Source organism: Bombyx mandarina, chromosome 10 (genome assembly GCF_030267445.1).
Source record: "Bombyx mandarina strain Sakado chromosome 10, ASM3026744v2".
Lineage (NCBI taxonomy): Eukaryota > Metazoa > Arthropoda > Insecta > Lepidoptera > Bombycidae > Bombyx > Bombyx mandarina.
Genome location: NC_143217.1, coordinates 3,345,868 through 3,361,475, shown reverse-complemented (window position 1 = coordinate 3,361,475; position 15,608 = coordinate 3,345,868). Strand labels below are relative to the sequence as shown.

At 38.8% G+C, this 15,608-nt stretch overlaps 1 protein-coding gene across 3 annotated transcripts in view; it reads right to left on the bottom strand.

Moving 5' to 3' along the window:
• Positions 1-15,608, bottom strand: part of LOC114248875 (integrin alpha-IIb) — a 28,434-nt gene that overhangs the window by 4,143 nt on the left and 8,683 nt on the right. For 2 of the 3 annotated variants that reach the window (XM_028182304.2, XM_089730138.1), the window contains 15 exons: positions 14,092-14,178; positions 11,905-11,984; positions 10,284-10,493; positions 9,423-9,522; positions 8,855-9,043; positions 8,311-8,408; positions 7,848-7,944; positions 7,186-7,334; positions 6,466-6,671; positions 5,047-5,254; positions 3,969-4,132; positions 3,453-3,534; positions 3,034-3,132; positions 2,116-2,260; positions 164-266 (listed from right to left, as the gene is read on the bottom strand). In XM_028182304.2, coding sequence (XP_028038105.2) covers positions 164-266; positions 2,116-2,260; positions 3,034-3,132; positions 3,453-3,534; positions 3,969-4,132; positions 5,047-5,254; positions 6,466-6,671; positions 7,186-7,334; positions 7,848-7,944; positions 8,311-8,408; positions 8,855-9,043; positions 9,423-9,522; positions 10,284-10,493; positions 11,905-11,984; positions 14,092-14,178 — 2,017 coding nt within the window. The remainder of the gene's footprint in view (positions 1-163; positions 267-2,115; positions 2,261-3,033; positions 3,133-3,452; positions 3,535-3,968; positions 4,133-5,046; positions 5,255-6,465; positions 6,672-7,185; positions 7,335-7,847; positions 7,945-8,310; positions 8,409-8,854; positions 9,044-9,422; positions 9,523-10,283; positions 10,494-11,904; positions 11,985-14,091; positions 14,179-15,608) is intronic. The other variant, XM_089730137.1, reaches the window with a different exon arrangement.

Here is a 15,608-nt window from a genome sequence, read left to right as displayed (position 1 = left end):
TTTTATATATAAAGATAGACGTTATTTATTCCTTCATCGTGAACTCGTTCGTGAACATTTGTTGTAAGATTTAACATCAGATGGATCTTAAGTTCGCTGCCAAAGTAGTAAAAGAAAAACAAATCTCCAAACTAAACAGAAAACGTCAAACATGTCAGCTTACCTTTGAGATAAAATTGTCTTCGAGGAAGGCTCACTCCATAAACTGCCTGGGAATACGTCAATCTTCGATTCTACGATTAAATTATCAAGGGACATCACGTCATCTTAAAAGAAAGAAATTGTAATGTTAACAAATATAATTATGTACATATACATGTTATATCGAAAGCATATTGTCTAAATAATGCACATACTATAACTATATATGAGACAATCAACTCTAAAAATGAACCTAAAACTAAAAACCTTAAAAAAATGATGTGTGGTGTCGTGGGACACCGGATAGGAACGAAGTTCCTTATAAAAATATTAATTTTAAGTTCTATTCGAGGTTAAAAGAAAATAAAACTGGAGGTTTCGCAACAACACACGGTCATTCGGTAACGTGCTAACTTATTGTGGTACACTTCATTCACGGTTGTTTGCACTTATGCAATTTTTTGTTATTCATTAACCACGATCTCAGAGCGTTCGTTTGCGCAATACTAGTTTTTTTTTTTTTTACGTGCTTAGGGCCGAACCTCCTACGAGGTCCCCGCGCATAAAGGGCGCGCGGGGTATGTGACAACGATCTGCAGGTGTTGAGAGCAGATCGCGGGCCCAAGGATTTTAGGGCCCACCCACTAAACGACTCCCCTGCACTCTTACACCCGACGTCCGATCTCCGTCCGGGGTCAGAACCCGGTCAGAGTAGGGGGGTTCCCGCGGTCAACACTACAACCAGACACGCGGCGCCACCCCGAGGACGCCCGACCGACGGGTCGTCGAGGCGATAGTCGACGATCAACGACGTCGGTCTCCGCGGAATGGCGGCCCTACCAGGCCGCCCGGGCGGTGCCGCTGGTGTTTCGGGATACCCCGCTGGGCTAGAATCAGCCTGCCGGGTCGGAACGCGATACACCACCGACCGGGTTGCTCATCAACAGTATGTTCGGCGACGACAGCGACGACGAAAATGCGGACCGTATCGCAGTCCGCAGCCGCCGACGCGCCGCCCCGTCCTCCTGGTGCCAGCGCGCTAGAGTGACGATAGCGTGCGGCGCAGCCTCAACCCCCTTAGGTCGCCCCTTGACCATCACCGGGAGGAGACTGCCTCCTCATACACAATACTGGTAACTTAAGTTAAGTTAGTGTTTTGCGCAAACGCAAACGAACGCTCTGAGATCGTGGTCAATGAATGATAAAAAAATGTTATTTTTTGTACGTTATTACAAAGTTAAGTCGTACACTGTGTGCATTACTAATAAAAATATTACGTTACGGACGTTTTTTCCCGGTTAGGGTACCCCTCCGCATCGTCTCATAAGAAACTTCGTTCCAAAATACATGTTATTATGTATTTGCGTAGTTACGTCTTGCCTTACTGTATTGTATAATTTCTCAAATAAATAAGCTAGAATAGATTTGGCTTTAAATAACGGTGATCAGACTCTTCGGACTTGAACGTAATTACGTAGAATTGTAGTAGTAAGCTATGGTTCAACCCTTATTAATAGTACTCAAGATACAAAACGGAGGCTAAAACATAATTATGTATTAGTACCGTACCTTCCCATCCGTAGGGCACGTATTAAAGGAAGACTAGCGGATGTATATGGGATGAATGAAGATGATAGAAAGTTCTTTATTGTATAATAGTTGGGACTAATAGTGGATCCCTAATTACTAATCGGGTCTAAAACTTTTTTATTTTTTTTTATTGCCCTTGTAGGCAGACGATCATACGGCCCACCTGATGGTGAGTAGTTACCGTCGCCCATGGACTTCAGCAATGCCAGGGGCAGAGCCAAGCCGCTGCCTAACAACATGATTATACATGATTTGTCGTATACTCACTATGATTCGACATTCATAATATGTATAATAACATTTCTCTGGGCGATTTACCCAGTTTGTATAACCTCCACTGTGATTTGATAATTCGTAAGTCGTTTGAAGTAAAAAATCAATTACCTATTTTCGAAGGATCGACATTCATATGTATAATCACATTAATCTGGTCGCCTTTCACCAGTTTGTCCGCCGTGCAATTTGTCGTTATTTTGCTGTCCGTACTTATGATTGCACAATTTAGTTCGACTCCTGACTCGGTTTGGGCCTAGTAAGAATTTGCTGTTAGTTTCACAAAGGTTTTTATTTTTATTGCTTAGATGGGTGGACGAGCTCACACCCCACCTGGTGTTAAGTGGTTAGTGGAGCCCATAGACGTCTACAACGTAAATGCGCCACCCACCTTGAAATATAAGTTCTGTCTTTGTGTACTATTGAAAATATATACATACAATAAACATATATATACCGTTTACATATAATATGAAATATATAGATAGCTGATTTATATACCAATATACATAATTACGTACACATAATAAATTAGCAATTAACAGTAACAGCAACAGTAACAGTAACAACAGTAACAAAAGTAACAGTAACACCAATTAGCAACAGTAACAAGTAAAATTATAATTGGTAATTATAATCTTTGGTAATTAATTGGTAATTAATATCTAAACATTTATAGAATACAGTGCTTAGCGTGCTTAGAAGTTCATATTTTTTCCATTATATTCAATACGAATTGAGGTACATCGCAAGACAGCTTCGACCTGACTTCGACAGTGGCTTTTAAAGCTATACCAACTTTAATATTTGTTAAATCACTATAGCATCGTATTCCAGAATTCACTTATGTAGCCTATGCTATCATGTTTCGATGCGCTTCTGTATCCTCAAATAATGAGACATGTCATTTTCTCATGAAAGATATTGTGAAAAAGAACATTAATTTCTTATCAATCCCTACGATCTTCGTAAAAATAAAAGTGCATATTATTATTATTATTATTAGAATTTAAATGTTTTGTAACTCACAATGATCGGCGTTTTCGTGTATTGCAGGTACTGAAGATTCATAAAAGTTATTTGGATCGTTGGACCTCCAATCCAAGGGTTCTCTACTTTATTCCTTATCTAAAAATAATTGCGATTAGTTTAAGAACACATGTGAAATTTCTGCTTAGAGTTCATTCGTTTTCGGTGGCACTTGAAAATATCGCAATGTATCACAAAAAACCCAAAAAGATTTTGTTCGAATATTGCCTATATTCGTTGTACTTTTTGACTTATCAGAAAAAAATAACATTCTTAAGAAAACGATCCTTCTTTTAAAAATATATTTCGAATATTAGATTTTTTTTGCCTGCGATATGGTGGAAAGTATATATTTGATCGGTCAATTCAACGATAGGCTTAATGCCGTAGATCTGTGAAGAATGAGATATATGACTCACTGTGTAAATATGGTCCAAGTTTTTCTGTTCAAGTTTAATTTCTTCAGCTGTCAGTGTAATGTTATTTCCTAAGCTGGCTCTCCTGTAAATTTGATAATTGTATATTACTCGTATGTTACGAGAAAAAGCCACTGAGGATATGGCGATTACGGTTCTATCCTTGAAAAAGCGGCTACAAATATTGGACATAACCTTTTAAATAGGTACATAAAAATTAAGAAACTTTAAATGAGTCGACTATTATCAAAGCCGGCAATGTGACTTTTGGACAATTATTGGTAAATCAGAAAAAAGAATTATTGACTTTGTATTCCATTGGCAGTCACAAAACTCTTCTGAACGACATCTTAGATAAATAACAGGTTAAGTATTAACCTTTATTTAATGCAGGTTTTGAACCATATTCTTTGAAGGAGACAATTATATTCAAATCAGTCTGTATTGACATATCAATAACATTTTTTTGTCCAAATGCACAGATTGCCACCTTTGATAATAGACGACTCAAATACTCACCCTATAACTTCTATGTCGTCAAGATCTCTTGTTAGCTTATATTGTTTTTCGATCAGCGTAAAGTTCTGAGTAAGCTTGCAGTTACCAAAGACTTTTACTTTTATTGTTATAAATTCGTCTTTATTTGTGGCCTCTGTCATTTTCAGTGATATATTACCTAAGTCCTATAACAAGCGTAAAAGGGCTTTGTAAAAAAACGCCTATATTACGGTAAGGATAGTACTTTGTACTAGGATCACTTGTGGCCATTTTTATGAAGTTGCAGCATCAGTTCAAGAATATTATACCTAGCTCTGAACAGCTGCCCCACCCTTCAGACCGAAACGCATTACTGCTTCTGCTGCAGAAATAGGCAGGATGGTGGTACCTACTCGTGCGGACTGACAAGAGGTCCTACCACCAGTAATACGCAAATAATAATTTTGCGGGTTTGATTTTTATTACACGATGTTATTCCTCCACCGTGGAAGTCAATCGTGAACATTTGTTAAGTACGTATTTTATTAGAAAAATTGGTACCCGCCAGCGGGATTCGAAAACCGATGCATCGCAAGATATGCATCGAACGTCTTATCCTTTAGGCCACGACGACTTCAAAGTAACTACAAATTAACTAACGACTCAGTTTTACAGTAAATCCGCTATCCCACTATTCAAACGAAAACGCATTATGGCTTCATGGCAGAAGTAGGCAGGGTGGTGATGCATACGTTTGCTCGTTCACAAGCCGCCCTATAACCCATATAACATGTATAGCCTTTTATGACAGCCACTTATTAGTAGTATTAGTGTTGTACTATTCTAGGTTGACACTAAACTGCCACTAAAGTAAGCTACGACACTAAAGTACTCGATCATGACAATTTTCACATCACTTCACGATTTGATTTGTTAATTTATTAATTAGTCGAATAATTTGCGGTAGGCAGCGGCTTGAGCGATAGGCAGCGGCTTGGTTCTGCCCCTAGCATTGCTGGAGTCCATGGGCGACGGTAACCACTCACCATCAGGTGGGTCGTAAGCTCGTCTGCCTACAAGGGCAATAAAAAAAACAATACACTAATCATAGAATAGTTACCCATGTGTCGTTTGTATGAATTGGTTTCTGTGAGATACATGTCAGCGAGTAGTCGTGGTGACTAATAGTGCAGCTGAGAGCAGGGGCTCTCACAATGGCCGCGTTGACGACGTCCACTTTAAGGCAAGCGCTGTAAGCCACCTCGCCGTGGTTTTTTATCTCCATTTTGATGTCCTCTGTCTCCGACGAGCCAAGCAGATACGGCTCTCTGTTCGAATGGACAGCAAGCTTGTAATCCAATATGAGATATATAAAAATGAATTGCTGTTGGTTATTCTCGCTAAAACTCGAGAACGGCTGGACCGATTTGGCTAATTTTGGTCTTGCATTATTTGTGAAAGTCCAAAGAAGGTTTAAAAGGTAGATAAATATGAAAATGCTCGGAATTAAATAAAAATAAAAATATTTTTTTGTTTGATGAGTCCCCCGTTGGACGGATTCCTTTTGTTTGTTTTAAGTTTATTTTATACAAAATTATCGATTGAGGTACTACGAAGTCTGCCTGGTCAGCTTGTATAAGATAAATAAAAATCATAACAATTTGACACAATATCTCCTAATTTTAAATAGGCATTAAATTATTGCTTTTCGAAAACTTTGGTTATCGATATCTGCATACAGATAAATCATAGAATCATTGGAACTTCTCCAATTATTGGTAATTTAGGATTTACTTCGAAAAACCAAGGAAACCATGAATCATTTGATATTTTTTTGCTTAAATGGTTGGACGAGCTCACAGCCCACCTGGTGTTCATTGGTTACTGGAGCCCATAGACATCTACAACGTAAATGCGCCACCCACCTTGAGATATCAATTGTAAGGTCTCATTATAGTTACAACGGCTGCCACACCCTCAAACCAAAACGCATTACTGCTTCACGGCAGAAATAGGCGGGGTGATGATACCTACACGTGCGGACTCACAAGAGGTCCTACCACCAGTAATTACGCAAATTTGTAATTCTGCGGGTTTAATTTTTATTACACGATGTTATTCCTTTACCGTGGAAGTTAATCGTGAACATTTGTCAAGTACATATTCCATTAGAAAAATTGGTACCCGCCTGCGGGATTCGATCACCGTTGCATCGCTAAATACGATTGCACCGGACGTCTTATCCTTTAGGGCACGACGACTTCAGTTTATGCACTAATAATTAATAAAGTATTATTTTTCTGTTGAAAGCTAGCAACACTGATCGAATATTGAAAATGGCGTTTCAACGAAACAACTGATGTTTTGCACAATTAGATTTTGTGTCGTAAAAAATATAACAGTAACAATAAAATAGGTATATTTTATTGTTACTGTTACTGTTATATTTGTTACCTATTTTATTGTTACTGTTATATTTGTTTCCTATTCTAAATTAATCTTCGTTTGGAAGCATGTTTGTATAAACGACTGTACTCACGGAAACATATTGACGATGTTCAATCTAATATCAGGTAGACAAGACATTTTATTTTGGCATTGTGCGGCCCAAACATCGTGGCCTAGAGTCAAAAGACTGCTTTCATGTATACGAACGTGGGATGGATCGAAGTGCGTTTGATGCTGAGGATCATTGATTTGTTTCGCAGTAATCTTAACGTTTATTGGCGAGTCGTATTGCCCGTCCTGAAACATTGTGCGTCGATAAATGCATTACATGAATGAAGAAGCGAAAACTTTACCCTTTCCGCTGTGCCCTAAGCTTTTTCTTTTTTCCTACCTTTGCTGATAGCTTTGAGAGGCTATATCAGCTTCTCCTTGACGTGTAGGTGAACTCACGGGGCTCATACCGGATGTGTTGCTAACACTGGCCCTAGCAAGAGCAGTGCTTCGCAGAATCTACCATGGGATCGGAAACGTGACCCAATGAGAAGATCCGGTGAGAAACTCAGTGGGCTGAAGCCTGCCTTAAGAATGCACCGTGTGCTCAGTGCGAGTTTTCTAAAGTTCTTGATAGCGTAAAAGCTAACTCAAATTTGTATGTTTTTGGAACGTTTGCATACGTTTACTGCTAGGGGCGCTGTTCCAATTGCATCCAAATTTGAGTTAACTTTTACGCTATCGAGAACGTTAAAAAACTGTCAGTAAGTACACAGATCAATTATCGGGAGAAAAATTCATTAATTTTTATATCTATTACCTTCGGCATAAAGACACCGATCTGCTTGCAGAGGTTCTGTTCGGTTTGTTCATTTGTTTTCTCGATTTTCACTTTGTATTTTCCATCGGAACCTGGGTTACTTAATGATGCGCTCGTATTGCCTGATATTTCGACTTGCACTTCTATTTCTGTGGATTAAAAGCGTAATGTTCCTACTTCATGTGCGTATTGATGGAAGTAATTTTTTTTTATTGCTTAGGTGTGTGGACAAGCTCACAGCCCACCTGGTGTTAAGTGGTTACTGGAGCCCATATACATCTACAACGTAAACGCGCCACACACCTTGAGATATAAGTTCTAAGATCTCAAGTATAGTTACAACGGCTGCCCCGCCTTTCAAACCGAAACGCATTACTGCTTCACGGCAGAAATAAGCAGGGTGGTGGTACTTACCCGCGCGGACTCTCAAGAGGTCCTACCACCAATAAAAACCAGTAACTTACAAAAAATGTGAAACATAGTATTTAAATTTAATGTTACCGCTTACGTTATATCTAGTGTGAAATGGCTACCCGAAACGCATCGGAGATATCACAAAGCACAATTACAGCCGTTCCTTTGATAAATTCACCCACATTCTGTTAAACATTTCTTATGATATGGATGTTTTAGGTACAACGATAAGATTATTCGATACTGACCGGCATATGCTTTTGCAGGCTTCTTTGCGTTTGTAACATGCAGGCAAGACTTGAAAAGGAACTCTTTACCTCCATCTTTGTTTTTAATCACTTGATTCTGTAAAAATTACAGAAGTTTTTCTTTAAAAACACGCAAAAGCAAAGTTTCAGTTTCATTGTACGATGTTTTTAAGACGAAACGCATGACCGCTTCCCGGCAGACTCAGGTTGCATGGTTGTATATCCATGCAACTCACAATATTCAAAGCTCAGCCATTACATTTTCTTCTCGAGTCGATGTCGACGCACGATCTCGCTCGCACGCCTCGGTAGGTAAAGTGCGAGAGAGGGATGGGACAGGATTTGCAAAAACCAAATTAATGTTGCTATCTTCCGAAACCAATAAACCAGCGCAACCACAACCGACCGTTGAAGTTGTCTTTCGACCGTTCAAATTGTTATTCTATTAATTTAAGAAAGTTACCTGTAAATCTGGGAATTCAGTATACAACTGCACAGTGACGTAGGCGAAGCATGGTAGAACGTATACAGTGTCATTGAATGGACTACCAATAGCCAATTCTGGAAAGGAAGTCTTTATTCTTATTACTAAGAACTGAGGATCCGGACTAATTATTTTATAGAGAAACTGCAAGTATTTTGGTTAAATGCAAGTAATAATTGAATCATCATCATCATTATCATGCCCTTCTCCCAGTCACCTGGGTTCGGCGCAACATGTTTTCTCCTTCCATACTCTTCTATCATATACCATTTCTTCGCTCACTCCCCTCCTACCCATATCGTCTTTCACACAATCCATCCATTTCTTCTTAGGTCTACCTCTTCCTCTAAATCCTTTCACATTCATAGTTAACACTCTCTTAACAACCTCATTTTCATTTCGTCTCATCACATGTCCATACCATCCCAAACGCGCACTCCTCAGCTTCTCTGCAGTAAGTAATAATTGAATACAATTGATATTTTGAACAAAAGTTGTTTTATTACTTATCGCAAAAATTTACCGTTACATCCATTTTGATCGTAGTCTTTCAAAACACTAAGCGCTAGGCCGAATCCATGGTCTTCCGATTCGATCACTTGTAAGAAACTAAAAGGCTTTTTCTTCTCCTTGCTACCCAGGATTTCAGCGCCGCAATAAATATATACTGCCCCTCGACCGTCGTTTTCAAAAGGTGCCGCTACTGCGATGTCTGAAATTTAATGCCTAACATTTATGTATAGGTATATCCCTCCCATAAGTTCTACATTTGAATGAAAACGCGTTTATGGTTTAATCTTAAATGTTTTACTGGTGGTAGGACGTCCTTACTATTATTCCGTACGGGTGGGTACCACCACACTGCGTATTTCTGCTGTGAAGTACTAATGCGTTTCGGTTTGAAGGGTGGGGCAGCCGTTGTACTGTAAAAACTGAGACCTTAGCAATTATATCTCAAGGTGAGTGGCAGCATTTAGGTTGGAGATACCTATGGGCTCCGGTATCCTCTTAACGTCAGGTGGACCTTGAGGTTGTCCACCCATCTATACAATAAATATATATATACTTATATATGTAATAATCAGTGGTACCGTCTTTTCTGTCGCCGTTCAAGTCTCCAATATTGATGATGGCGCTGCCAAACATCGAGCCTTCCTTTCGGCCCGTGATGATCCTTTTGAAGCTTAGAGCCTGAAAAATGTTTTGAGCTATATCTGAATTAATTCATCAAGAAGTCATATCCTTCTTCACGTTAACACCTTGGCTGTGACAAGTAAAACTTCATCTGTTGCGGTGTAGAGTCAAAATTCGCCCCAACCATATTTCTACCAGTGCATGGTGGGTCTTTCTCGACCCACTAGCACTAGGGTACATTAAAGTACTAAAGATATAGCATTTTACTGAAAGCATACTGTATAAGATTTATAGTATATAGTTGTCGGTAACGAACTATTACAAACACCTGAAACAATCGGTCCTTTTTTTTAATACCCACGCTGATAGTCTTGAGAGGCTATTTCAGCTTCTCCTTGACGTGTAAGTGTGTTCAAGCCGGAGTGTAGCTAACACTGGCCCTAGCAAGAGCAATGCTTCGCAGAATCTACCACTGGATCGGAAACGTGACGCCCTGCGAAAATTCGGTGAGAAACTCATCGATCCGCCCCAGCGAGAAGGACATAGTTTTCTTCATCCATGCCAGCTGAAAGTACCTAGGCGGACCGATAGGGTTTGTTCCGCAGTGAAGGTGTTAATATTCAGCTATTTGCAGCTACAACTGCTGCTGTGAAGCAGCCACTCGTTCCGCTTCGAAACCTGGGACATCATTGACCTCCTGTTTCCAAGTACCCATCTTTCCTTGACATTGAGACTTGCTGGGCTTAGATTACCACTTAACACTACTTGGTTCGATGCTTGACTTCTCATATAGAGGAAAAGGAAAGGTTTTTTCTTACCATTGGTTTTTCGGCAACAAATACGTAGACAGCGCCTACGTTGTATTGCTTGTCGCTCGCTCGTCCCGGAGCTCCGACTAACAAGTCTGATCGTTGGCCAAAGATACGAGCCGAGCACAAACTAGCGCCAAACATCTCCCCGACAGTCGTCTTCGGTTGTTCGAACTTAAGTTGCCTAAAAAACCTCCATTGCTCTCCGTAAAATAAAACCTACAATACAATAAATCTTATCTTAATATATATAAATTACGTGTCACGTTGTTTGTCCGCGATGGACACCTAAACTGAACCGATTTTAACTTTTTTTTTAAATATTATATGTTTTGTTCCAGCTTAGGCGATAGGATGATTTTTATTTCAATTAATGGTCGCAATATTTATTAATTAACAATAAAATGATTTCTTATGTTGATTATTGTTATTAATTGTAAGTTTCATAAGTCTAAAACAGATGGCGATTTAAATCAGTTTTTACAGAAAAAATTGTAATACTGTCTGACATTAATATGTCATAGATGGTGCTGTGCTAAAAATACTACCGTTTCACATAAGCTACAATTTAATGGCATAAGCACCACATGTTGCTGAGGCTAAAGTATAGGTGAAATTTATTTCGTAGTAAACGCAATACAGTGAAATCCAATTGTTCTTACTTTTTTAATTTTTGGTATTAGCATAGCCGGCCACGTGTTACTTACAAACAAAAACCTTAGCCACAGCAACGTGTGGCCGAGTCTGCTAGTTAAATATACATAAATCTACTTATTGCATTTTCATACAATCGGTAGACAAATTTAGGGCCATATTATTGAGGTTTAAGTCTCAAGCTTAGAAGGAAGTAAACTTACACATATCTATTACAAGTCCGGGGATAGACAGAAGATAGTGATCTATATATTAATACGTGAAGCAAAAACTTTGTATCCCTTTTTATGAAAATTGCAGTTCGTTAGTCTCGCTAAAACTCGAGAACGGCTGAACCGTTTTGGCTAATTTTGGTCTTGAATTATTTGTGGAAGTCTAGAGAAGGTTTAAAAGGTAAATAAATATGAAAATGATCGGAATTAAAAAAAAATGACAATTTTGTTTTTCCTTTGATGTGTCCCCCGTCGAACGGATTCTTTTGTTTGTTTTAAGTTTATTTTATACAAAAGTTTAGGTATTTTATTTATCGATTGAGGCATTACGAAGTCTGCCGGGTCAGCTAGTAGAGAATAAAGAGAAGAAATGCACAATGCTAATATTTTTTAAAAATAATGCATAAAGGATACATTAAATCAATAAAGAAAACATTACACACACTACCATGTATTTGACACAACACATATTTATATATAAATATACTCTTCGTTTATTGTCAATTGTCAAACTTTTGTTAGTTTTTAAGTCTGTAGTCAAATCGAGAATAGATGAACATTGTTTGTCTTTATTATTATTTATGTATAGTGTAGTTTTGGCGAAATCTGTGATTATATAATACCTATATATAAGTATAATATAATAGTATTTGACAATAGAACCATAATAATGTTTAAACATAAAATTTCAATTGATTAAAGTCGAATTTCGACTACTGTGGGACCTCTAGTATAACAAAATGTGGTAATTTAAGAATTCTTACCTGCCCTAAGCGGTACGTACTACTGACTGCGTACATTAAAAGCTTAGGTGTTGCAAAGTATCCTGTCGTCACGCTGTACCCTGAAAGGCGTAGCTTAAATTATCATAAGCTTTAACGAGCTACGAGCTACGTTAATTAATGGTGCTTCATTTGTTGATTGACTCGGTGATGTAGTATGTGGTTAGCGGCCCTAACTGTTGCGCCAAGGGTCGTGGGTTCAATTCCCACATCGGGCAAAACATTCGTGAATAGGTTTATTTGCTCTTTGTTGGAACAAAGTTTCTTATGGGACGATGCGGAGGGGTTAACCGGGAAAAAACGTCCGTAACGTAAGATTTTTATTATTTATGTATAGTCTTAGTATGATGGCTATACAGTGTCTAATAAATCAAAACAAAATAGGGCCCACCATGTTTTTTTAATGAATTTTACAGATTATTTTTCTTTTTTCAGTTTTTATGATTAGGAATGAATAAATTAAGGTTTTTGAAAGTGTGTAAACATTAACAAGAGTAAGTTTAGCCAATTTTATGGAATTTAGTCAAAATTTACAGTTTTTAGGAAAGTTGACAGAAATTATTGATTTAAGTAAAGTTTGATTTTGATTTTTATTATTGACTAAATCAATGAGTTTGATGGTGCTTAATAGCGAGTAGGTCCTCCTCTGTTCCGTATGCACTCTCTGACCCTATCTGGGACACTTTCAATCAAGTGGGTGATGTTTTCCTCGGGTATTCGCCCCCAACACAATTTTAGGGCGTTTATGAGCTCTTGTCGATTAGTCACATTACTGAAGTTCGATTTGAGGCTTATTTTCAGTTGGTCCCATAAATGTTCAATGGAGTTAAGATCGGGACTCATGGCCGGCCACGGTAAGACCGTAATATTGGCCTCAGACAAAGCTCTCTGGGTTGTTCGCGCTTTATGTGAGCGAGCATTGTCTTGCATAAAGACGAAGTTTTCACATACTCTTGGTGAAAATGGGATGACATGGAGCCGAATTATTCGATCGACATACCGGGAGGCAGTTATGGGGCCTTCTTCCAGAATTACCAGCTCAGCTTTACCGAGCAAGCTTATTCCAGCCCACACCATAACATTTAGACCTCCAAAACGATCCCTTTCACGTATGCAAGGTTCTGAAAAACGTTCTCCTTCTCTTCTCCACACACACACTCGACGATCATCGAAAAACTTCACTTTACTTTCGTCCGTAAAGAGTACATTTCTCCAGTTGTCCGTTGTCCACTCCGCGTGCTCGCGAGCAAACCTCAAACGCGCTGCACGATGCGCTCTTGTCAATATTAGACGAATAACATGAGATCTGGAACGTTGTCCGTCTTCATGGAGCTGATTTCGAATGGTTTGATCACCAATTCGTGTACCAGTCGATTGCCGCAGTCGATTTTGTAAGACGCGGGCGAAAATCGTACGCTCTCGACGTGCAGTCAATCTGATATACCGGTCTTCCTGAACGGTTGTAGCTCGCGCTCTTCCTGATCCAGATCTCCTCGTGACACTACCTGTCTCTAGAAAGCGTTCCCACGCGTTTTGAATAGCTCGTCGCGACACACCACGACGTCTTGCCTCTGATCTCTGAGATTCTCCCTCCTGAAGCATAAACACTGCTCTTGTTGCTGTTTCCACATCCATATGACGCCGAGAGCCAGGCATAATGATCGCGAGTAACACCGAAATCAAGTCAAAATGAAAAAAGTAGACGTGCGACTATAACATTCAGAACGTGATTGAGGGTACAAATGACTGAGAATTTGAGTAATAAACGTTTTTTGGAGTACTTCACTTTTTTTGTCTACACACGATTGAATTCCTGACTTGAAACATTGATAACGTTAGATAAACATGTCAACAATACTTCGAAATGTTTAACTTCACTATTTACTACCAAACAATTTTTTTTAGACGAAATTCGAGATTAACTTAGAGTGGGCCCTACTTTGTTTTGAGTAGTTTATATAGTCTACGTGATGACGGTTATTATTATTCATATAAATTGCTCTTTCTTTGTATATTATTATTATATATTTTTTTATAAATCATTGTGAATAAAATTGATAACTTTGTATAGTAGTTTTTTATCAATAAAAAATCATAATGAAAAATGTATACCCGAATAATTATTTTCTTTATATCTCGAATAGATTTTAAAAATATATCTCGACTTACCGAAATTGAAATTGACATTCATATCCATACCGTCCAAGATGTCAGGTTGAGTAGAAGGCTCTGGCGTCATGTACAGTAAAGTTTTCCCTTTGAACAAATAAGCAGTAAGTACTTACATCAGAAAATGACAAATGGAATCGTATTACATATAGTTTACTGGTGGTAGGACCTCTTGTGAGTCCGCGCGGGTAGGTACCACCACCCTGTCTACTCTGCCGTGAAGCAGTCATGCGTTTCGGTTTGAAGGGCGCGGCAGCCGCTGTAACTATACTTGAGACCTTAGAACTTATATCTCAAGGTGGGTGGCGCATTTACGTTGTAGATGTCTGTGGGCTTCAGTAACCACTTAACACCAAGTGAGCTGTGAGCTCGTTCACCCGTCTAAGCAATAAAAAAAAGAACATTCGTAAAATGAAATTATCACTATTTGATTGCAATATGTTTTTCAAGCTTTTCTTACTCAAATCAATTTGGGAGTCGGCATCGTTTTTATCGAAAAGCTCGGTTAGTGAACTTAAAATTTTGGTTCCAGATTCCAGTACTCAAAACGAGGATTTTGCTGCTGCAAATAGCTGCGTTAGGCTAACCATGATATAGACCCAGCAAAAATAACAGAACCCACTGCATGAAAAATTACAACAGAGATATTTTAATGAAAAATTACACGTCTTAAAATTATTTATCGTGGCAGCAATGAACAGTTTCTGGTCTGCTAGGACTAGAAACTACTATAAAGACTCCCACGGCTATCAATAGTGGCAGCAATGAACAGTTTTTGATCTGCTAAGACTAGAAACTACCATAAAGACTCTCACGGCTATCAATCGTGGCAGCAATGAATAGTTTTTGGTCTGCTAGGACTAGAAACTACCATAAAGGCTCCCGCGGCTATCAATCGTGGCAGCAATGAACAGTTTTTGGTCTGCTAGGACTAGAAACTACCATAAAGGCTCCCACGGCTATCAATCGTGGCAGCAATGAACAGTTTTTGGTCTGCTAGAACTAGAATCTACCATAAAGACACCCACGGCTATCCATCGTGGCAGCAATGAACAGTTTTTGGTCTGCTAGGACTAGAAACTACCATAAAGGCTCCCACGGCTATCAATCGTGGCAACAATGAACAGTTTTTGGTATGCTAGGACTAGAAACCACCATAAAGACTCCCACGGCCATCAATCGTGGTAGCAATGAATAGTTTTTTGGTCTGCTAGGACTAGAAACTATCATAAAGACTCCCACGGCTATCAATCTTGGCAGCAATGAACAGTTTCTGGTCTATTTTGTCTGTTAAGACCAGTAACTACTGTAGAGACTCCCTCGTTTAAGGCTATCAGATGAACCCAAGATTGAAGAGTCCATGATGGCCCTGCTTTGCAGTGCTCAAGACAGGTTTAGTTAGTAGATAGTAGATAAATTTAATAATAGAATATATGATGGCGTAATGGTGACAGATCTCCTGCATAGTCATCATTAAAAATCTTATGAGCATGCTAAGTTAATCTCATTGCAAAATT